The sequence below is a fragment of the Trematomus bernacchii genome, unplaced genomic scaffold (genome assembly GCF_902827165.1).
Source record: "Trematomus bernacchii unplaced genomic scaffold, fTreBer1.1, whole genome shotgun sequence".
In the NCBI taxonomy this organism is placed as follows: domain Eukaryota; kingdom Metazoa; phylum Chordata; class Actinopteri; order Perciformes; family Nototheniidae; genus Trematomus; species Trematomus bernacchii.
Genome location: NW_022987675.1, coordinates 245,073 through 269,992, shown reverse-complemented (window position 1 = coordinate 269,992; position 24,920 = coordinate 245,073). Strand labels below are relative to the sequence as shown.

At 40.3% G+C, this 24,920-nt stretch overlaps 1 protein-coding gene across 1 annotated transcript; it reads right to left on the bottom strand.

Moving 5' to 3' along the window:
* Positions 1–10,323: 10,323 nt before the first annotated feature.
* Positions 10,324–18,536, bottom strand: LOC117487601 (nuclear GTPase SLIP-GC-like). The gene is made up of 5 exons (XM_034136221.1): positions 18,432–18,536; positions 11,523–11,723; positions 11,268–11,443; positions 10,773–10,866; positions 10,324–10,466 (listed from the first exon to the last, which is right to left on the bottom strand). Exons 1-5 carry the CDS (start codon positions 18,534–18,536, stop codon positions 10,326–10,328), a joined length of 717 nt encoding a protein of 238 aa, XP_033992112.1. The 3' UTR covers positions 10,324–10,325.
* Positions 18,537–24,920: the final 6,384 nt, after the last annotated feature.

Here is a 24,920-nt window from a genome sequence, read left to right as displayed (position 1 = left end):
GTTTTATTAATGTCAAGAAAATAAAGTTGTTCATTGACTGAACCTGAACCTATGCTTTCCTCTCGTCAATGAATACACTGTTAAACATGACCTATCTGCCTAGATGGGTTGTATGTATTCACTTGCTCAGTTCAATCAAAAATGTTTTCACATAGATGCTATTGCTCAATTCAGTCACTTGGAGGCAGTGGTGTTTAACACGTATATATCTGTTCTCTGAACACACCAGGCGTGGCAATCTAGTTAAATGCTAGATTAATCACTACATGATTTCTCAACATCAGATGATTCAAGAGTACCATTTGCATATCTTACATTGACTTATTTAAGATTGGATTTGTGCTTTACGTGAGAAGAACAGAGTCCCAAACCCGGCCTGATCTCAAATAGGGTGTGGTATTCACTCTGGCCCAAGGGAGGGATAGTAGTGAGGCGGGGGGGGTGGGGCTCTCATGCTGGCAGACAGGTGGTGTTTCAAAAGACTTAGTTCTGCTGTTCCCAGACTGGAAATTGAATGAAACTGAAAGCAATACATTAGGAACCATGTAAAGCCAACATTGAAAAGGGCTACATAGTGTTTTAAGGAGATGAGTGTTTTCACAGGTGTTGGAAACGTTTTTTTATTTTCAGTTCTGTAATCATTCACCATGTTCGGTTACAAATAAATGCTTTTTCTTGACATTAAGCAGATATTTAATGTCATTAAAACAGAAAAACAAAATGGATTCTACAATACAAAAACATACACAGCTCTCATTTAAAACCCAACAGGAACATACAGTACTGTGACTCTCATAAGCTTCCTATTGCCCCCTTTTCTACAGCTCCCAAACCAAAGCAGCTAATTGACAATAATGCATATAAATCCCAGTGAAAAGAGAAAGTTCCACAGTGTAGTACACCACAGTCTCAAATGCAATTAGCTGAAATGTAACTGGACCTGCTTTGGAGTCTGAAGAGACAGAGCAGCAGCAAGATGAAAACAAAAAGACTGGCTTAATGTTGGATTGCAGTTTTCTGTTGAAACTTGCAGATATTAAAACAATAATACCAGTAATCTTCACACGTCTGCTGCAGTGTCTCAATCAAGTTTAAGGCACAGTGGAGAGAATATTCAGTTTGTATGTTATTAACTTTCCAATAAACAACAAAGAACTGCATCATCATCTGGGCCTTCGGTCAGTTCATTGTAGAAGTTCTTCACCATCTCAAGCTCAGCACTTACATCTAAAAACCCAAAACATATTGTTTCAAACAAGTGGATTCATTTAATACACTAATGGAAATGTATTTTAAATGAGGATGAAATGTACAGTATTGTTTGTGATGTGTCTCCTTCACCTGGGATGGAGACACCAATTGTTTTGAGTGACAGCTGGATTGATTCCTGCATCGTGCTCTCCACTTTCTCCGGGATCTCCCACTAAATCAGCATTGAAATATTGATCACTGAACACTGACATGTGTGCACATGTATGTTTGTGTTGCAGTGTTCCTAGTTTCATTTGACTGCAGGAGGAAATATCAAATGTGACAAAGCATCAGGTCTCTCAGCTGTTTCATCATGGCGTCTTCAGCCTTATCAAACATGACGTCTTTTGAACCATGAACGTGCATTTCAATCGTTCCCCTCATGTTTTTCAGCGTGCCTTCTCCTTTCATTTCTTTTGCTCCTACATCAAACTGAAACATGTTGACATCAAAATGTGTAGAGGTGTATTTCTATGTCTGTAGTGATCTTCTGTCTTCCTGTCAGAGCATTCTTTCATGGTCTCCTCCATTGTTGTTGTCAGGCTGCTGGAGATCCTTCTCTTACGCTCACGGAGGAGTTTCTTGAGGTTTGTTTTCATCTTTTCTTCCTTAGAGAGAGAATGTGAAGCAAATATCAACATCTTTGAAAAAGAACATGTTACAGACTATGCTCATCTTTCCCTTGATTCTTTGTTCCAGATTGTACCTGGAAAAGCAGTACATGATTCAAAGTGATAGCACGTGTTCACCAGCAGGGGGTGCACTTTGCCCAATATCAGAATATTCTATTGTCATCTTGAGAGTTTCCTCATGAACTGGGACAGGGTCCGCTTTACAGCTGCAGGTCATTCTTCAAAGCCATCTCCAGCTCATATTGAGTTATTCCAGTACAATGTGTATGAATATGCTGACTGATCAATATGTATTCTATTGATCACCCCTCCACTACAGTCTCCCTGGCCTGGACAAACATGTTTGATTATGGACTAATGAATAGGGTCTTGACCTCTTGAGAAATGTCAGCTGCAGTTTGACATTTCCGCACTCCTTCCTCATCTCCTCCTCTGTGCCAAGTGGAAATGTATTGATGACCCCGTTGAATGGTTCTCTTTCTCCTTCATTTCTAAAACGTATGAACACAAATAAATGCTTACATTCAGAAGGCCTTACCACATTTGTATTTCAATAATGTATTTCAATGTATTGTAAAACACAATTGATCCAACACAGGGTTTGATGTGTTTAGTACAGATGAAGCATCTTATTTTGGACAGTTTAAAGTGCGAGGGTCGTGATCGGTTCGTGCACTTTCCGTGATGGCCGGCCGGCCCCCAGTCTGACTTGATACCGCCCCCGTGATAAATACATTTAATTATTGTGAAGCCAGCTGCAATGGATCATTGATCCACCAGGGGGTGCAGTGGGGTTCCACACTGGAGTCATGTGAAATCAACTTCTTTGTTGTTAAGATCCATATGTCACGGATAGGATCATAGTCTGTGCTAAATAAGACATGTAATCATTTAAATAATGTTGTTTAGTCGGAAAAAACGAACGAGCCGGCTCTCCCGATTTTTAATCCTAATTTAATCATCATCATTGATGTTTATGTTCGCCGAATTGACATGAAATCACTGACAAATATGAATATTCTGTATTCAACTTCATTGAAACGATCAGGATGGGTGTTATTTTTCCCCACAATGACCAAGTCGCTGCAAATGATCCCATGTATTACATGTACATGACCATATTCTCAACAAAGTTACGTAACGAAACATTCTGTATTCCTTGCTTACTTTTTATTTAATGCTTTATAACAGCTGGAATAGTTCGTTTAGAACAGGCACCTCACTCGCAATCTGCTCCTCCGCAACGCCTACCACCTACCTCCGGCTGAAATTATGAATGTACAGTAAGGCATAGTAATCATAGATAACACGGCAGGCTCCGTTACAGTTTGTTTTCATCTGATTTCAAATATTTCAAATGTCTGAAGTTAATAAATACATTCTCAGTGTTCAAGTCAATAATAGTCATATAACAAAAGTACTGATCTAATAACAGAGATTTTATAAGGACTTTTCAATGTTCGACATCGCTCATGTGAAATACAGTAAACTGGATGTTGTGGTGCCGAGAGGCGGGGTATCAAAAGTACAAGCTAAACTTTTATTTAGCATCTGAACACACTTGTAAACAACGTGATGCCCGGGAAGCGAAGACCCGGCGGAAACAGCTGGTCTGGTTCACTAAAATGTCCGTGTACAGTATATCTGGTACTAATGTATAGCGGACCTTTGTTAAGATCCATATGTCAGTAGAGATGGGATGGCAGAAGGTGCTATATATATATATATATATATATATATATATATATATATATATATATATATATATATATATATATATATATATATATATATATAATTCCAAAGCTGGTAAAGACCTTTCAAATTTAGCAATAATAGTCATATAAGAAAAGTACTGATTTGTTCTTGAATCAACTTTTTTATGGAAAATGTTTTATGTAATTTTATTTCATTTTAAATAAAATGAAAGACATTCACAGTTAATGTAATTAGATATACATTATTAATGCCATACATTTTTAAATGTAATTAGATATACATTATTAATGCCATACATTTTTGCATAAATATTTATTCAGTATGATAGCTGTCTAACAGAAGTTAAATCCATTTCTCACTTATTCTGACAATGTACTTAACCCCAAATAAAAGAACCCAATAAAAATAGTTGTTAAATAATAGTGAAGTCACGTTGTAATAACAATAACTCATCTCTCTCGGTTTTTTTTTGTTTTCTTTGTGTGCTTTGCCAAAAGCCACTGTGTCAGTGTCCTAGTTGGGTTGCCGTAACGAACAGCAGCCGGCTCTCGATTTTTAATCCTAATTTAATCGTTTATGTTCGCCGAATTGACATGAAATCACTGACAAATATGAATATACTGTATTCAACTTCATTAAAATGTTATTAACGTGCCTAAACTCAGTAATTCACTAAAAATTACTGATCCCTCCGCGTCGCGTCGCGGAGGGATCTTGATCCCTGGGTGTTATTTTTCCCCATAATGACCAAGTCGCTGCAAATTATCCCGCTTATTACATGGCCACAAAGTAACGACATGACTCCCAATATTAATTAAAATGCTTTTATGGATTTAGAAAATATTTTTATTGATTTAAAAAATAGTTGTATCTATTGATTTAAATTTACATGCATCCGCTAAGAAAAATAGTCCGTTGTTACCGTTTTTTAAACAGTCAGAATGAAACGGCAGCTCTCAGCTGTGTGTTCACACTCCTAATGGCCCATCACAGCTCTCTCCCCCTCTGATCTTTCTTTTCCAACAGTTAAGTTAACTGTAGGTTACTCTGAGTGACAAGCTTACAGTTAGTGAAGTAACACTTTTTTTTTGTGAGTCACGACCTCGCTGTTTCATTCTAACATAACGCTCCAAATATGACTGTTTCCACTCGGACTTCAATACAGCAACACCATTGTTTGGTTTCCATGGTAGCGTGTCTCTTTAGTAGCGTGCACTCCTTTCCTGTAAATTACAGGTCCAGCCAGGCAAAACAGTAATATGAAATATGAACGTTAGTTGAGTATAGCCTACTCTTTGTTTAAAACGAATTGGCCATCGGAATGTGTGTGTCCCAACCCCCCCCTGTGATATCTCTTCACAGGGGGGAGAGAGTTAGACGCTCGTGAATTGTCAACGGGGGGGGCCTCTCTGCACGGAGGAGCCGCGGAGAAGTGAATCACAGTGATCTGCTATTTTAAAGTAAATTCAACACATATCGACCCTAAATATAGCATATATTAAGAACGAGAAAGTGTTAACATCGTTTTTTGTAAACATATGACCAATGTGCGAGGGTGATGACATCAGAGCATCGTCCTATGGGCTTAGCCCCGGACAGATACAACAGGTATTCACTCAGAGGGGGGTAGTTAACCATTTACATGTCAAAAAGCAACATACAGTAGGCGGGTGGGGGATGGTGAACGTTTACATTTCTCTACAGCAGTGGTTCCCAAACTTTTTGTGCCCAAGGCACACCAAAGGACAAGTAAAAATCTCAAGGCACACCTATTGTGCGAAATAGCCCTTATAACACGTGTTATCACTCATATCATGTAAAATATCTGTAAATGTGCATAATTATTTACTAATGCCAAATAAAATGTGACAAAGACAACTATATTACTCATGAAATATTTATTAACGAAATATTTCAGAAATTAATTTGAAACTTTATCAAATTAGGCTTCATCAAAGCACAGGGATGAAACGTATACCAATATAATCTCAGGGCTCGACATTATAAATGGCCCGCTGGCCCGGAAGCATTATTTAGACACCGCGGCCAGCATAAGGTACTTTCAACTCGCCCCACAGCTGTTTGCTGCGGAGCGCAGCGCGAGCAGTCTCCCGTGAGCGGGAGCGCACTCCTTCACTACAGACTGTCTCTATCTCTCTCTCTCTCTCTCTCTCTCTCTCTCTCTCTCTCTCTCTCTCTCTCTCTCTCTCTCTCTCTCTCTCTCTCTCTCTCTCTCTCTCTCTCTCTCTCTATCTATAACTATCTATCAATATATCTATCCATCTATCTCTCTCTCTCTCAATCTATCTCTCAATCTATAAGGAACCGCAGTAGACAAAAGGCGTTGCTATAGCAACACGTCATGTTTATATGAAAAAGGGTGGGGTCAATATGACCCGCTGGGCGGAAATAGGTATAAATTGACAATTTTTAACAACATAGGGTGCTACATAACACACTTTCAGGAAAAGACACGGACTGGAAGACTTTAATATTTTATTGAAAAAAAGTTACACAGTTCTAGTGTTGTCCTTCAGCCTTCGATGTGTCACGGTCTTATAATTCCCACCTGCAACTGCGTTAACAGCGAAATATGGGGTTCTGTGAGGATTTTTTTTTAAATAATTATTTTTAGGTATAGAGTTTGCCTCTGTATTATTATGAAATGAGTGCATATAAAGTACTGATATAGTAAATAAAAAAATTATTATTTTTGTGTAGTTGTATATTGCAATAATAAGCATTGCCCTTCTCCTATTCAAACCAAAAGAGAAAATGCAGATATTACACTCTGAAAAGAAAGGGTAGACATATCTGTACTCTTAGTGCCAAGTAGCTAAGCTATTCATTTGCAGAAATGTAAAGTGATCTATCTAAGTTCTATTCATATTCTTGACGGGAAGAGTTAGTATACAATAGAGTTAGAGTTAGTATACTTTAAAAGCCTTCTCCAAATCAAACCAAGATATCTTGGGTATTCACTCAGAGGGGGGTCGGTGAACCGGGCAGAGTTTTTAAACATTTAAACATTTATAACTAGTTTAGGTTGTTTGAGAGGTACAGCTACCATTCTTTAATTAGATGTTTGATAAGTGCAGATCACATAGTAAAACACGTACACAGATACATTATTTTGTATTTTTATTAAATTCGACAATGTCAATTTCACTTTCCACTATGTCCACCGTTGTTTTTCACAACCAATGGCAGAACTTTATTGAGGCCTGTAATTAGTCAACTACAGGTCTCTTGGGTCAGTCTTTTTCTTCCAAAAAGCTTGTGACAAGATGTTATTGCTCTTGGGGCATTACAAACAAGATTTTAACTTTAGTTTTTTATATAATATCTGCATTTTCTATTGTGAAAAACTAAGTCTTAGTTATTTAATATATAGCGCCATCTCCTGGTTAAACCCTGAAATTGGAGAATAGTGGGAGGGCCTAACATTCCTGAATACTGGTCTTTGGCAGGTCTTAGGCAGGCAACTGGCTGGCAGTCGGCAGGAAGCTGTATGCTGGGGTCCATAATATTTAAAGCTCCCATGTCATGCTTTTCCGGTTATTACCCGTCCCCTTGTGTGTTATGAAGGTTTTTATGCATGTAAACGGTGTGCAGAGTCAAAACCCTCAAAGTACACCCTGTAGCGAGTAAAACTCTAACACAGAAAATACCTCCCCAAAACGCCTCGTTGGAGATACGTCACTGCCCATTTGAGTCTTCCATTTAGTTCCGGGTACCGCCTGATGTCATGCGGTACCCGGAACGAAATGGACCAATCCCGAAGAGCTATGGCCACACCAGCAGCGGCGTGTTCCTCCTCCAGAGGTTCGAAGAACCGGCATTTCACAGACGAAAGCTTCCAAAACATTGCCCAGTTTGAGGCCGGATATGCACAGCTTGTTTGGACCGTTTGGAGCAGGGGAAGATCTGGGTATACAACCTGTAAGTTTGCATTGTTATTTGTGTATTTATCAAACAAGACTGTTTAAATGTGTAAACTGTGTTGGACTGCTAAGCCATTGACACAGTGCTAACTGTGCTAACTAAGTTGCTAGAGTTTCCATATATCAACTCTAATATCAGCAGATGGCCTTGCATACATGTATCTCATAGCAGGAGAATGTCTGCAGTCACACACACGGAATACTCATACAGTATACTGTACTGTGATTTACCGTACATTGTGACCGTACATATACTGCATGTAGCTAACGAGGCTAGCTGTATGCTAGCGCAAAACAATGTATTCATGCAAGTTACATTGTATGGTAGCAGAATACCCGTATACGATTGCAATTATAAACACGTTATTGCTAGCCTAATATGAACCACTAGCTTTTGTTCATAGTAGTTTTATTACACTGCATTATAGTTGCCTTTCCTCCAAGCTAACGTTCATATCGTGTTAGCTACCAAGGTAAACAAAGCTAGGTTAGCATATTAGCAGGCAAGCTGTTCATTACACAACTACTACTAACGAATGTAAAACAACTAAGTTTCTCTAATATTTTGTGATTTGCATTTGATTTCGTCCAGCCAGATCCTGGCGGACAATCCATGACGTGCTAAAAGGCACTTCAACTACTACTGAGGCGTCGTGCTAAAAGGCACCGCACCGACTGTGCGCAGGCAAGATGCAAGGAGGAGGAATGGATGATATACCGTGTATATATGTATATTTATGTTCATTTTGTACATTTCTAAAAATAAAGTTGAATGGAAATACTTAGTAGGCCTATCCTTTCTTCCCTGAATTCATATATAGCAAACCATGATTTGATTTCTCATCAAACAGTAGTAGTTTATAACGGGTAAAAATAACTTACTCTTTGTTATGAGCGGCTCGTAGGCCACAAAGACAAGGAGACATACACGAGTTTACAAAACCACGGCACATTTATTGTGGTAAATGCAGATAGGTGGTTGAGAGGATCGCAGAGTTAGTCTTCCTGCAGCCGCTTTGGAGAGAGACTGGGGCCGTAGTGTCCGGAGGTGTCCGTGATCGTGCTGATTAGCCTCTTCAGCTCCACCCCATCGTAAGACAAAGGCCCTGGGGCCGTCACACTCTTCTATAACAACAGTTAAAAATATATATGTATATAAAATATACGGCTGTGCTGACGCCATGATAAGACTGATGTTACGCTGAGAGCAGCCGGGAAAAGCACTGTAATGGCGCATTTCCACTACACGGTCGGCCTCGGCCACACTCGGTACGGCTCGGTACGGCTTGGCCGCGTTGGGCCTTAACAGGGCCGACTCACTTCATGCTGCGCTTCCATTACAGTTTAGGAACTGGGGTAGTTACTATAGTAACGCAGTGTAGGCGGAGCCGTGACGTCATCTTCAATGAGAAATCCAGAAACACAACACAGCCGTTAGCTGTGAGCACTCAGAGCTCACAGCTCCTTATATATGTTCAGAAACTCGACAAAAGTTAAACAAGTACACACCACAGACTGCCTGTGTCATGGTGAATACAGTCGCTGCTTTATTTATGTCTGTATAGGCCGTTGTTGTGAGTGTGGACGGTCGGGGCATATACTGCGTTAGCTTAGCCAATCTCCATCTAGAAAAACACGAATTTTAAAAGGTTTTTCGCCTGCCGTCTGTCTGCAGACTTGACAAAGCATTAATTCATGGTTTTTACTAACCGGTATCAGTATGTTGTTACTTCGGCATCATTTTGAAACGTGTATTACAATTAAATCACGGTCAAATATGTCCATCTTGTTGTAGTTCTAGCCCTCTTGCCAGCGCTCCTCTCTCTAGTTTAGCATACTCAGCCCGACTCAGCCCTGTTTGTTGGCCCCGATAGAACCACAATTTTCTAGGGCCAGAAAAGAGGGGAAAAAGTGGCCCCGCGCCGTGCCGCGCCGGAACGAGGCCTAGTGGAAGCACAACCAAAAAAGGGGACGGCACGACACGGCACGCTTAAAGCGAGCTACGCGCTGCAATGGAAATGCGCCATTAGACATGGGCGCAGCCTCTCTGGTGGTTGACTAATCAGAACGAGTGGCCGAGCTGACCAATCGGAGCACACTAGGCTCACAGGGAGGGGGGGGGCAAGAGCTCCAACGAGTCGTTTAGTGGAGAAAGTGAATACTGCTGAATACACATGCTTGACAGAGATGCTGTATGCGAAACCAATGTGAGTTTGGAAAATTGCACAGTATAAATCTATTTTAGTATACCTCAACAATGTAATTATGATCAGTGGAAATGGCCATGACATGGGCCCTTTAAGAGACAGATCCATATTTTATGCTAAATGAGTCGTTTTGATTTAATTCCAACTGAAATACTTACAGGATAAAGGACCGACTTTAAGACTTCTTCACATGAACTCTTTGATGTTTTAACCCCCCCACTGAGACATCTTTCAAAAGCCATAAGGGTCCATGGGTTCCCTGACTTGATCAAGTTCATGACTCAGCTTCTCTTCAAGTCCTATGGACACAGCCGTCTTAATGTCAGCCTGAAACCATACACAACACATTCATTAGTTAAAGCAATACAACCATCATTCAATATGGGGCTTTGTGTTTCAAGCAAAAAGTACAAAAGCTTTGAGTAAACTGTAGCAATGCATCCTCTCTGAAGCAACACACACTCAGCTCATCCAATACCTTGTTGGCTCCACGGGTAACATCACTTTACCATTTGTACACAACATGTTAGTGTATGCAGCTTACTTCTTTTCGATGAATGTTATTATTTCTGTCAATATGAAAGACAGTGAAAGATGTTGTTACTTGATGTTCCTCTCTCTCTGCTGCTGGCTGCCTGAATCAGAGAGAGAACCCCCAGAGCTCCAGACACATAGTTCCATGTCTGCCAGTCGTTGAGATCTTGCAGGAATTCCTGTAAAAAATGTATCATACTTAATTACATTCTTGACTTTACATGTTATACTCAATTAGTATCTCTACATATTTATTAGAAGAGATCAAAGCATTTTCATTTAGTCATTCCTGGCTCACTGATGGAGAATTGAATCACATGTGTCATCTGGATCCAGACGTTTCTTTTTCATCAACTCTTTGGAGCTCACTGTGAAAACTTTGAAACATTCCTCACTGAATTGTTTCAACAACAAAAGAGTTTCAATATCAAAGCAGGTTTGCAGTTTGGGACAATATTTGTGTTTTTGTATTCAATATAACTCACCTTAACGTCTTTTAGTTTGCTGAATTCTGCCTTCACGTCTATCTTGGCTTGCTCGTTTTGTTTTAGTATCAGAGCACGAACATCAGCTGCTGACCTATAGGAAAAGATTTGTATTTGAAGAATGACATGAACTGCATATATATTCCAGGATATGATATCACTACGCATCTCCATCTTGCTTTCAATGACCAATGATCACATAGCTTCATCCAGCATCACTAAGTGTTTGTGAAGCAACAACATTAGGACAGAAATAAATGGCTGAGATGTTGAGGAATCAATGCAGGCATTTTAGAAACACGGATACTGTTATGATCATGGATACCCTGGTTGATCCTGTTTCAAGTGAACATTATATCCCTGAATACCATCCAAACCAGGATACTAATGTGCCTGTAAACGTAATCAATGTTTCCATGGTTTCTCCTCTTGGCCATCAGTGTCTAAATTGGATGGTACATTTAACTGTGTACTTTTGCATCTTAAACCACTTACTGATCATCTGAACCTCCAAGACTATCAGACTTGGTGCAGATCAAATGAATCTGCTGACACTCTCGACCATTTCCCATGAGGCTGCAGGATTCTTCCAGGATCTCCCAGGATTCTTTTTCAGAAGCTGCTCGATTGATCTCAGCCACAATCCACACAGTAGAACAACTTCCAACAACCTGGAGGGGAATACAGAAAATAATAACGGTTACGTTGTCAGTGTTCCACAATAATCAGCATTGCGTGTGGATAAATCACCTTTTTCCACATTGTGTCTCTGGTCTTGTTACTTGTTCCAGGAAGATCCACAAGTGTGACGTGCTGGAGAAGACCCTTCTTTGGCCCCCTGACAGTCACACACTTCACCAGTGGCCAAAAGCACTTCTTCACGTCTTTAGCATCTACCTCTTTTGACTCACTTCCAGTGTATTTGACACATTTTGCAGATAAGTCTTCAGCCTAAAATAAATAATAAAACAAGAAGCAATGCAAGGCCATTTCTTTAGATAGATAGATCTCCGTCCTCCGTGTTTCAGAGTCATTATTCATTTGTTTTAAAGCTCAATAAATAACAAAGAAGACCTTTGACCGGCACTTTTCTAATTTTGTCCGGAAGATTTAAACTTTAACGGACATCTTGACCGGCAATAGAAACTGAAACTGAAACTCTGCCGCACGGTCCCCTCGTTCCTTGGAAGAGGCGGAGAGGTGGGTGTTTGTCATCTGCTGGTGGACTAACCGGAGAGAATTACAGTGCTTGCCTCGACGGGGAGGGATTGCATTGAATTAAAGCAGCGGGAGCAAACGCTTGCCTCGGGGAGGGAGAAAAAAAGCCACAGCGGAGAATAAACAGAAGGGTAACCATGGTAACTATGGGCGGGAAGTCTTCTTCGCTTCTTTTGTGGCAGACTACAGCGCCACTTACAGGCCTGGCATATGTACTACAGCGTCTCCAGCGCTTTCGAGCGGCAATGGCCGGCCGTGGCCCAACCCCACATTCCTCTGATAGGTGGAGAGTTGGCCCAATAGCCGTAGCGCCACCGTCCTGACGTCAGGACAATGTTCAAATCTGGATCCGTTTTTATCAGATCCGTTGCAGCCCCTTTTTTAGAGATTTGGGGTTGGAGGAAAATAGAGAGGGTTGTGTTTTCTGACACTTGGTGAGTTCCCTGGAACACCGGGGACACATATTCATGTATAAAAGACGTACAAAAGTGCATTTTGCATGATAGGTCCCCTTTAAGTACTTGATCTGAGTACTTCTCCCACTCTAAACGTAATTGGGGCAACAGAGCTCTGATTTAAGGAAGTTGAAAACGGTGCATTTCTCCGCATGAATATGATGCCTTTTGGCCAGCTGATGGACAGATCGCTTGTGTTTCCGCGCACCCCCCCCCCCCCAGGTTGAGAACCACTGCTCTAAAACATCATGAGGATGTTGTTCAGCCTGAATGCTGGCCGGGAAAGCCATCAGGGTGAAATGGGTTGGGGAGGACCCCCCCCCCCTCTCCATGTGGAAGACACTGAGGTATTGAATCTGGAGATAATGAAACTCTGTCTGGATGGAAGGTCGAATGTTTCCCTACAGAAGTGCTTTATTGAGCAGCAGAAAAGCACATGTTGCTGGCTTGAAGTCCGGGAAGAGAAGGGAAGAAGAGAAAAGAGGGCACACAGTAGGTATACAGTAGGTACAGTCAACATATGTGTCCGTGCGGAAACAATACCCCCAACCCGTAGTTCCATGAGTGAATTATGTAACATGAGTAAATTAGTGATCACGACACAGTCGACAATAACAGTTAGAAGATTTAATCATTGAACTTAACCATTGCTTACTGAGACTTCAGAGGAGGAGAATAGATGTGCAGTTATGCTGGGTGCCTGCACAAGAGGGGGTTCAAGGGAATGAGCATGCTGATAAGTTAGCAAAAGAGGCATTACAGAAGGAAATAGCAATACCAGTTTCACTTGGAAAAGGAGAAGGAATGATGATGATGAGGATGATATGGTGATACACACTCTTGTACAGTAGGTGGCGGTATGCACCTTAAAGTTGTTTGCAATCCGCCAAAAACCGAGAGAAGAAGAAGAAGAAGAACCTGGATCCATTTGGCGTCTCGTCGCTACGGTTCTCTCTCTCTGTGTTCCTGAGAAAGTGTGTGTGAGCTCCAGCACTACTGATCCATCATCTGTGTGTCTGGATAAACATCTGAATGGACTCTGTGCTCTTTTTTCTGGAGCGTTTACCTCGGACTATAGGAGCTAGCTTAGCATGCTAGCTGGAAACACGTTAGCAACAGTAGTCAGATTGAGAGTTTGATGGAGAGAGAAACGGTGTGTTTAACGGAGTCTGCAGGGAAAGGTGATCTAGGAAACATGAGTAAAGTCCAAATGCTGCTGTCGTTTGAACAAACAATAGCAGAGCTCGAGGAGGAGCTGTCTCTTTCCAACGAGGAGAACAAGAGACTCCAGACACTACTGGACGCTGTTTTACAGCCTCAGCTTCGGATACACAGAGCAGGTATGTTCCCTTTACTCTCCATTAACACTTTAAACTCTTCAGTAACACTTTATTATCACATTAATAACACTTTAGACACTTTATCAGCACGTGCTGCAGGTCGTACATCCTGAAGTAAAAGTACAAACACCACACTGTGAAAATACTCCATTACAAGTTAAAGTACTGCATTCATATCTTAATTAAGTAAAAGTATGTAAGTATTATTACACAGATGTACCTTATTATAATTATTACGGAAGAGCAAACCTACCAAAATAAATATATTTTTAAAAATACATACATTGAATAATATGCCATTTAATTTACTGAATGTAAAATCTCAATCAATTATTGCCAACATGTATTTATAATATATTCTGTGTATATATATATATATTAGGGCTGTCAGTCGATTAAAATATTTAATCGCATGATTGTCCATAGTTAATCGCAAATTAATCGCACATTTTGTATCTGTTCTAAATGTACCTTTAGAGGGATATTTTTCAAGTTTTGAATACTCTTATCAACATATGAGTGGACAAATATGCTTTATATGTTTGTTTATTATCATTTGAACAATGACAAATATTCTCATGAATATTAAACACAACAACCTCTGAACATTACAAATATTCGCCTCAATTCAACCTGGAACCTCTCTCATACAATAATACTGTGTGTGTGTGTGTGTGTGTGTGTGTGTGTGTGTGTGTGTGTGTGTGTGTGTGTGTGTGTGTGTGTGTGTGTGTGTGTGTGTGTGTGTGTGTGTGTGTGTGTGTGTGTGTGTGTGTGTGTGTGTGTGTGTGTGTGTGTGTGTGTGTGTGTGTGTGTGTGTGTGTGTGTGTGTGTGTGTGTGTGTGTGTGTGTGTGTGTGTGTGTGTGTGTGTGTGTGTGTGTGTGTGTGTGGTGTGTGTGTGTGTGTAAATGAACTATAGTATACTATAAGAGTTGTATAGTATCCGATATATATATATATATAGTAAGTTTGTAGTGTTCTATAGTATTTTTTACCAGCTATCGTATTACTATAGTTTTTTCTGTAGTGCCATTTTACTAGCTATAGTAGCCCTATAATATTTCAATAGTAATACTATGTATCTAGATCTTTGTAGTATTCCTATATTATTTTAAATAGTATAACTATAGTATAATATTTAGTGTTTCTGTACTGTAGTTGTTTTTTGAACACACTATAGACCACTCCTATAGTAATAGCATGATATTGTCATAGTGAATGCATATTATTATATAGTGTTTGTAAAAGTATTACTATAGTGTTTTTTTGGTGTTTCCGTATTAAGACTATATTATTTTAAATAGTACTACTTGTGGGGGAAACTTCTGTGTAGCAATGCATGGAGTCACCGACTCAGGAAGGAGACACGGTGAGAGTTGGAGCTTTGATGTCAAACACTGATGGGTTTATTTCAGAGTATCGGCCGGAGGATTCACATCACAAGTCAATGAGTCAGAGGTTCTGACTTCACGGGAGAGTTGCCACGTCAATTCTGAAGAGCCTCTCTCTATGCTAGACCTTTTAACTGGTTCACAGAGAGTAATCAACATCTCTGAAGGAGTAGACTAAACAGCTGGGAACACTGAACCACCTGCGTCCGACACTCATGGCCTCAAAGATTTCACATCTTAGAGTCCACAAACACCGATAAAGAAGTGCCTCAGTGTTCTCACAACAATTACCATTCGTGCCAGACAAGTTGACCGGTCACAAACTGGTGACAACAACACATATGGCACCAAGGCCTTTCCTTAAAGGAGATAACAGACGTCAGAGTAGATCATAAAACGTCACCGAGCAAAAGGTTAGATATCTAGAAGAATTATTCCATAACACTACTATAGTATAATATTTAGTGTTTCTGTAGTTGTTTTTTGAACACACTATAGAACACTCCTATAGTAATAGTATGATATTGTCATAATGAATGCATATTATTACTATAGTGTTTGTAAAAGTATTACACTCCTAGAATTAATGTGTCATTTTTTTAACACACTGCTGTGTCAAAGGCAATTCAACACATTCAGTGTAATTTCTGAACTATTTTACACACACATGTGTGTACATATAAAAAAAAAATGCACATAGTCAACACATTAGTGTATCCACTGTCCTGCCCAATCACGGTTGAGTTATTTCAAATGTATCATTTTTCAACTGTCCGACCAACTGTCCATCAAATGTCCCAACTGCCATTTCACCTCTGGCTGCTGTGGAGGATGGATGTCAGCGGAGGAGAGTCTAACTCTAGGTAAGTTATACAGAAACAAAACGTTTTTAACAAAGTGAGCAGATATATTGTCATAATGTGAGCAAGCTAGGGGTCTAAATAAATATTTTTTAACTTAAATAAATATGTTTTGCCAATGTTGAACAGCTAACTATTGTTTGAGTTTAGCTGCCTGGATGACAATTATTTTCCTTTAGGCCGTTCTTCTTTTTTATTATATTTATTTTATCTTAACTTAATGTAGCTTACACTCTTTTCTGTGACCATCATTCTTCAATTGGCATTATATTGGCATTGGCATTATATATATTATTTATAACCTAATGTCATAACAATAGCATTAGCAGCTATATGTTTAATGCTATCTAGCTAATTTGGCTAGGTTTCATTGTTCGGCCAGATGTGGCGAGAAAGTGCGAGTGAGAAGACCGACAGAGGCTGCGTTGATATACAGTCTCTTACAGTGCAAATAAGTAACTCGCACTAAAGTTATTTATTAGTAGTAAGTGTACACTACAGTTTACCTGTTTCTGACTAAAAACATCAGCCACTACTCTATACTTGCAAATATTATATTATGTAGAAGGGAAATTTCATATCTTCCTCTTGTCGCTACGGCAACTTGTGTATGTGAGACGCAGCGTCACGCATGGCACGTCAGGCACGATTTGATTGGTCGGAAGGAAAGCCCGCCTTCCGACCAATCAAATAATCGGAAGGGAAGGCCGGCGGGCTTTCCTTGACATGTCCCTGACACAGCGGACTGCGGGTGTAGAGTGAGTGTAGCGTGCAATACTGTGTTTCACCACACATTAATTAAGAGGGGCGCTGTTTCAGTCTTTGTAAAATACTCACTGACAACAGCGGAGAGATGTTTTTTAATACAAATAAAAAATATAAAGAAATACCCAGCCTCCAGGAGAAAACGCCACTGGAGGCTGAGCAGAATCTCCCCTGTGCTTCTCTAGAAGTTGTCTTTATGGGTGAAGTTAATTAACTTAAAATTACCATACTGCTTATAACTTATATAAGGTGTGTATTAATGGGTTTAACTAGAAGATGATAGATGATGGCATTTAATTTAATCTGGCATAATATGATCAGTCAACATCAGGATGAATTTGTCTTTTTCTTATAATTACAGGAAGCGGGAATGAGCAGCAGGAATTTGTTAAAGTCCTAGCAATTTCATTTAAGAATGGAAAGGAAATTAAAAGAAAAATCTACAGTGTCCAAAGCACAAACCATCTCCTGGAAGGTGAATTTGGATTTGTCCTTGATAGGATTTTAAAATACAACACAGACTTCCAAGAGTTTATAGATATTGATAGAAGTGAGAACATCAGTAACTTTGACAGATTCCAAGTGTACTTTTCTGAAGCACCGGATCTTCAGCCTGTCCTAAGAGAAGTCTGTCAAACTCAGGTATACATTTACCATGCTTGTTAAATTGTGTTTCAAAAAATCACACAGGCCAGAACTTTACTTTGTGCTGTGCTTGCTCTTATTGTTTTGTTCAGCCTACACAAGAACCAGTTCTTCTGAATGGCCTAACTGATCTACTTAAGAAGAAAATTCCAGAAGTATTTCATGAACTGCAAACTAATGGCATTCTTACCGAGAAGACCAGGCTCAAACTTGTCAAAGTTTGCATCTCTGACTTGGTATACATGGGTTGTAAGTATATGAATGTGAAATGTGTTTATATATATATATATATATATATATATATATATAGGGGTTGGGACACTTTTTCCCTTAATTTCATTGCCCAACCATTTCTGTTTCGGGCCTGAAATTGTTCTTGTCAATTTTTTACATTTAAGTTATTCATATTCATATTCTGTGAACAATGTATTTTATTTTGTTAATAAAGTCCCTATCTTTCAAATTGAAACTGCTCTGCTTGCTAACTTTTATTTGTTGATACCATACTTACTATAGGGATGACTACATCATTATTAAAGCAACGCAAAGCTAATTTGCGTTGTTGGTTCTACTTTGTAGATTTATACTGAAGACGTCAAAACTATAAAAGAACACATGGAATTATCTAGTAAACAAAAAAGTGTTAAAAAATCCAGAATATGATTTATATTTTGCTGGCTACTGCAGAATGCTGTGGTAGCCATGCTGGTTAAGGGTGCCTTGAATTCTGAATAAATCACCAACAGTGACACCAGCAAAGCCCCCCCCCCCCCACCATCTCACCTCCTCCTCCATGCTTCACAGTGGGAACCACTCATGCAGAAACCATCCGCTCACCTTCTCTGCGTCTCACAAAGACACAGAGGTTGGAACCAAAAATCTCTAATTTGGACTCATCAGACCAAAGTAATAATAAATTAATACATTTAATTTATATAGCGCTTCTCATCTGCCAAGACAAATCTCGAAGCAAATTCGAAGTACAGATTTCCACTGGTCTAATGTCCAGTCCTTGTGTTTCTTGGCCCACACAACTCTCTTCTTGTTGTTGTTCATCCTCAGCAGGGTAGGATTTTCACCGACGGCCATGCCGTCATTGCCCCTCGGTCTGGCCGTGAAGCCCCGAAAATAATTGTACGTCCTACGGCCACCATGGCCTGTGTGCCCCTGATACTGTTAACATTTCGAAGTTACTTTAAAAGCGTCAGAACAGTGGTTTCTGAACTGCATTATGCTGCGTTCACAACGGACGCGATGCGAATATTCTCATCGCTCTAACCGCTGGAGTTTCACCGCGGCTGTCAGCTGTGTTTACTCCTGTCATTCAAACAGGACGCGCTGGAGAGGGGGCGGGGCTGATATCCATGTAAATACTGTGGTGGAAACCAACTACGACAAAATTAACCTATTTGACCGTGATTTAAATGTAATACACGTTTCAAAATGATGCCGAAGTAACTACATACTGACAACGGTTAGTAAAAACCATGCTTTGACAAGTGTGCAGACAAGACGGCAGGCGAAAAACTTTTAAATGCGTGTTCTCTGAATGGAGCGATCTCCATTCGATCAGATCAGAAACTAACATGTATCTGCTCCGTCCAAACTCACAACAACGTCCTAAAGACAGAATTAAAGCAGCGACTGTATTCACCATGACACAGACAGTCTGTGGTTTGTACAGTTTAACTTCTGTCTAGTTTCTGAACAGATATGAGGAGCAGTGAGGAGTTGATTAAAGACACACACACACACACACACACACACACACACACACACACACACACACACACACACACACACACACACACTTTTGCATTTCAAAGTATTGCTTGTTCATATAGTTGAATGTTTGAGCTTCACTGTGCCCTGCTGAATGATGTATGTGCAGAGTTGGACCCTTGAAGGCTGTTTCTTCTGCTCTGAAATGGAATATATTTGTTAGATATTAATAGAATGTTAGATTTTTTGATTTGATTTTGGATTTGTGAATGGGAGAAGTAGTAGATGGAAAAAATACCAAACACTAATTATTCATTTCATTTTATATACGGTAATACTAAGGAGGCATAGGCCTATATGATGATATAATGTTTGACGTTATTGATATTAAAAAGTGATTTGTTTTCCATGTCATTCATGTGTTATTTATTTGTAAGCTCCAAAATCCAAATGTTTCCCTCAATGGCCTTTGTGCCCTGAAAAAATGTGTGACACCAAAGGCCAAATGGCCTTGCCCCTAAAATGACGAAAATCCAAGCCTGATCCTCAGTAGTGGATCTTTGCAGCAAGTGGACCATGAAGGCCTGATTCACGCAGTCTCCTCTGAACAGTGGATGTTAAGATTGTCTGCTCCTTGAGCTCTGTGATCATCTATGTGAGCTCTAATCTGAGGTGCTTTAATTTGCGGTTTCTGAGGCTGGTAACTCTGATGTATTTATACTCTGAGCAGAGGTAACTCTTGCTCTTCCTTTCCCGGGGGGGTCCTCATGAGAGCCAGTCTCATCATAAGAGGCGTTCACACCAAGTACTTTTCCCACAGTAGTTCATGAGAACTTTAGTTCATGAGAGCTCTTTTAGTTCTGATGAACTAAAGCAGATCGCGTTCACACCAAAATGAGTTCCTGGGGGTGGATTAGGCAAATGAGCCGCTGACGTCACTTCTTCTTCTTCTGCTTTGGGTTTACTGGCAGGCCGCAAACAACTTCACGGCGAGTACAGTAGGTGGCGGTATGCACCGTAAAGTTGCAATTCGCCAAAAAACCGAGAGAAGAAGAAGAAAAAAAACGTCCTCTTCCGCTGTATGCTTCTGTTTACCTTCCGACCTCAGACACGGTATGGAGTTGGAGTTTTGTTGGTCGTGTTATACAGCTTCGTAACTGAGTTATTTAAGCCAATAACTCAGCCACAAATACAAATACAGATCGACCATTCAAATGCAATAGAAATGCTGAGTCGGAGGCGAAGGCGGTTAAGAAGCCTTAACAAAAGGATTGGACCACGAAAAGCACACGCTATGGACATGTTTCGCCGTAGGACAGCTGAGCATGATGACCGTTATCACGCCCAAAGAACAGCAATGGTACGTTCATTAAATCACATTAATACTATCTAATGTAGGATTTATGGAGTTATGTAGGGCTAATTTGTGTCTTTGTATGTGTTTCAGATATGCGAATACTACGGAACGCGTCGTGTCCCGTGCTCTCTCTGGGTGAACAATAGAACATCGGCCTGGTGGGAGAAGGTGGTGCCAACGTACACCAATGTGCAGTGGATCAAAGATTTCCGAATGTCCAAGGGCTCTTTTCAACTCCTCTGTATTCGCCTGGCAGCAACGTTGGGGAGACGCAACCTAAAAAAATCGCCGCGGGGCAAGACACGCGCACAGCCCTTGAGGCATCTGAACAGCATGGAAATTGTAAATTGACAATAAAGCTGATCTTTTGTACAGTGCATTTGGTTCTCTCTTTTATTTACCACAGTCAACAGACACAATTACAATAGTGTAGACACACCTTAGTGCAAAGATTAAATGTCAGTACAGTATCAAAACAGTACTCATACTGTATATTTGTATATTAATATGAGTATATTATTATGTTAAATGTGTGTTAAAGACAATGGGATGAGGTTGAAAGCTCTTGAAAGCTTTTGTATACCATCTTTACTGTGATAAATACATACATGTTAAGCATACACACCTGAAGAACTACGTTACACACACACAGGTTAGTCTGTGTACCGCTGCACTGCTGCTGGTTTAAACAAAGACAGTCATGATGCTAGTGCCGTGCATGGAGGTTCTCTTTTATTTATCAGCAGCAGATCAATAAGTGTCAGTAGTATCAAAACAATATAATAACAGTGGCAATATATATATATATATATATATATATATATATATATATATATATATATATATATATATATAATATCAATAGGTAGGCTCAGCAGCAGACACACCTTAGTGCAAAGTTAGGTGTCAGTATTAATAACAGTGGCATATATATATATATAATCACAATAATACAAAATTAACTGTCACAGGTGTAGGCAATTTGGGGTGAAGGGTCTTGCCCAGGGACACAACGACATCCTGACTGCAGTGGGGTTTGAACCTGTGCTCCCCTGATCCGAACACCAACGCACCAGACCACTGCACCACACGCCTCCCAACAAGTCATTGTACAGTTTATCAACGACGACAAGTTTTTCTTAATTTTTGTATTGAAGGCCTGTTGGATTTAATCAGCTCGCTTAGCACTGCCAGAAGCCCAGCCTGAAAGGTATTTTGTTGCTCCACCTGGCACCATGAGCAGCTAGTCGTCCGATTCTTGGGCCTTGTGTGAAGGCAGCAGCCGTTCGTCGTGCATCTCCTTGGCACGCAGGTCCTCATTCTCCTTGCTGACCATGGCACGGCGGTCCATCGCCATGATGGTGACAAGGAAGCTGTCATCGCGTGCCCACTTTCCTAAGGTGAAATATGCAATATACAAGATCAGTTTAATCGCAACAACGAGACAACATTGGACATGGTGCAGGCAGGGACAGTGTACAAAATGTATTGTTTTGTGCTTAATGTATGCTTGAACTTTGTTTTATAGGGATTAGTGGACATCGGTTAGATGTGTAACCTTCTTTCAAGGCCAGAGTAGTTACAGTGTAAGTGGATTGACATCTAACATAACATGGCCTTGTACAATTATAACAATCAATAAAAAAAAGGAAAAATAAATAGAATTGCAATTACATTTCTACTTAAATGTGCAAAAATATTAGAACATCAGTCTTTGTGGCATGCAGGTAATCAACTGTTTAAGCTTTTACCATTAACATGTAGAATGAATGTTGCAAATGACTTGACATTATAGCAACTACAATGTATTGTTAGAGGTAGCATTATGTCCAGCTAGCATGCTAATTGCTAACGTTATATTATCGTTTTATCCCGGAGGGGAAAACTAGTTTCTAATCCTTAGAGAAACACCTCGCCGGAAACACACGATTAGTGCCATGAGTTAGTGAAGCAAATTACAGAACATTGCACACTTATTCACAAGTCAAAACGTGTTCATAGCGGGCACGGCTGAGAATAGCTAGCTAGCTAGATGTTGTTAGCCAGCTTGGACCTATTATAGCTAGTTCTAGCATGGCTAGCTCGATCTACTGAGCAAATAGAAGTACATCTAAGACCAGTATTGTGCAGATTAAAACAGTGCAGTGCATGTATTTTATTTTACCTTCGTAGTCGTCCCGACATGACTTTGCCAGGTCTGCTAACTTTGCTGAGCCACGGAAACTGCATTCAGTAGAAGCTTCTGAATGCGGCGCTTCGCGTCCTCCGAGTAAATCGCCAGAAGCGCCGAAACATCCTCATCACTCCACCGCTCCGATGATTTATTTAGTGTTGCTATAATAACTGCTTTCACAAAAGTAATCTCTTCAGGTGCGCTGCCCGAAGCGAGCAAATACAATGGCCGCTTACAAAAAAAAATTCAGAGTCAAACGGGCGTGGTTTGCATTCCGCACAGCCAATCAGACGTACGAACTATTTTCTCCCACGACAGTCTCTGCTCTCTAGCAGGGACTGAAAAGCGGGTCAGACGAACTAATTTGAACTACTTTAGTTCCTGGGGCTTTTTGGTGTGAACGCAAATATATCGTAGTTCTGATGAACTATTGTGGGAAAAGTACTCCAAAGTACTCCGGTGTGAACGCGCCTATAGCATTCGATGTTTTTGCGACTGCACTTGAGGATACATTCAAAGTTCTTGATATTTTCCAGATCGACTGGCCTTCATTTCTTAAAGTGATGATGGACGGTCGCTTCTCTTTACTGGGTTGAGTGGTTCTTGCTATAATATGGATTACAACAGCAGTCAAATAGGGCTTTCCACTGTGCACTAACTCTACCTCTGCTCAACACAACTGATGGTCTCAAACACATTAAGAAGGCAAGTCATTCCACACCAGAGGTCGCGTTAACCGAATATTTTCCGTCTATGACGTAATTTTTCCAAGAATGACGGAAAACTCTGAAAGCAGTCCGTCATTTTGACAGATTAGAACACAACTCGGAACAGCGCCAAAATGTCCACCAGCGGCCCACATTATATTACATCCTTATGGCCAGGTCGACTGAGGGCGATCTACTGTACTCTACTTTAACTATTATTTAGTAATTCACACCCCTGTCCAGTTGGTGGCGAGTGTGTGCATATTAAGTAGCTATTGTCTAGTCTTGTATTTGACCTCGTTGATTACCTCGTTGTTTAACCGGCTTTAGCAATCGCAAAATGTCACGGCAGCTGAGTGTCCGAAGCTTTTTTAATAAGCCCAGTAATTGTGATGGTGTGGATAAACGAGGTGAAAGAAGAGCGATTGATGCAGTGGAGGATGAAGGACAAGCCAGTAAGACTAACACTGACAACGTTCAGCCAGCAGCAGAGGGACAAGCAAGTGGCAAGGAAAAAATAAATCATTCATATTCGTTTCGACATGAAAAGTGACCGCACGGTCGGTGTCTCTGTTCATCTTTTTTTTTCTCCATGCCCTTAAAAGTTCTGTATGAATCATAAAAAAAAGGAATGAATGAACATTTGCTGCTTAGTACCCAAACATAAATATTAAATATGTCTCATCATTAAAACATGAAAAATAAAATGACGGGTAATAATGGATTATGACGGAAATGTTACGATCCTGTCCGTCAAAATGACAGACAACGAAAAAGTCTAACGCAACCACTGTTCCACACATTGACTCTTGACAAGGCACACGTGTTCATTGAAAACCATTCCAGGTGACGACCTCATGAAGCTGACTGAGAGAAGCCTAGAGTGTGCAAAGCTGTCATCAAGGCAAAAGGGGGCTACTTTGAAGAATCTAAAATAAAAATCATATTCTTGATTTTTTAACACTTTTTTGTTCACTAGATAATTCCATATGTGTTCTTTCATAGTTTTGATGTCTTCAGTATTAATCTATAAAGTAGAAACACATTTAAATAAACAAAAAACATTGAATGAGAAGGTGTCCAAACTTTTGACTGGTACTGTATATAAAAAACACACATATTTTAATATTGAGCAGGTTCCCTCATCTATAATCAGGGGTGCACATAACTGGTACGCAGGTACGCATGCGCGGCAACAATCTGAAATGCGTAACGTCACTTGTGTCACAACGCGCCTTTGCGTACCTGATAGGTCATCAAAACAAAACACATATTTCGCCTACACATGTTTCTTGTCAATACTCAGTGGAGTAAATTATTAGACATGTCCAAAAAAAACAAAGACATTAAGCAGCCACTTTGCCGTTTCGCTCCCTGATAAAATCTTCAGACTTTCTATGACTGATTGAACTGGGTGCTGGCCGTGCCGCGCAGGGCATAACCGACGGACCTGTGAAGCTTCACAGGAGGCAGAGGCTTAGATCACTGGACGACAGAGTTGGTCGCCGTGTGCA

Bases quoted from the DNA above. Each gene is read 5' to 3' on its own strand.
- LOC117487601 (XM_034136221.1), bottom strand. From the start codon at position 18,536: ATGGCCGTCGGTGAAAATCCTACCCTGCTGAGGATGAACAACAACAAG. The intron at 11,444-11,522 runs GTGATTTATCCA...ATTCCCCTCCAG, and splicing joins GAGACACAATGTGGAAAAAG to GTTGTTGGAAGTTGTTCTAC. The intron at 10,467-10,772 runs GTGAGTTATATT...CATTTTTTACAG, and splicing joins GCAAACTAAAAGACGTTAAG to GAATTCCTGCAAGATCTCAA.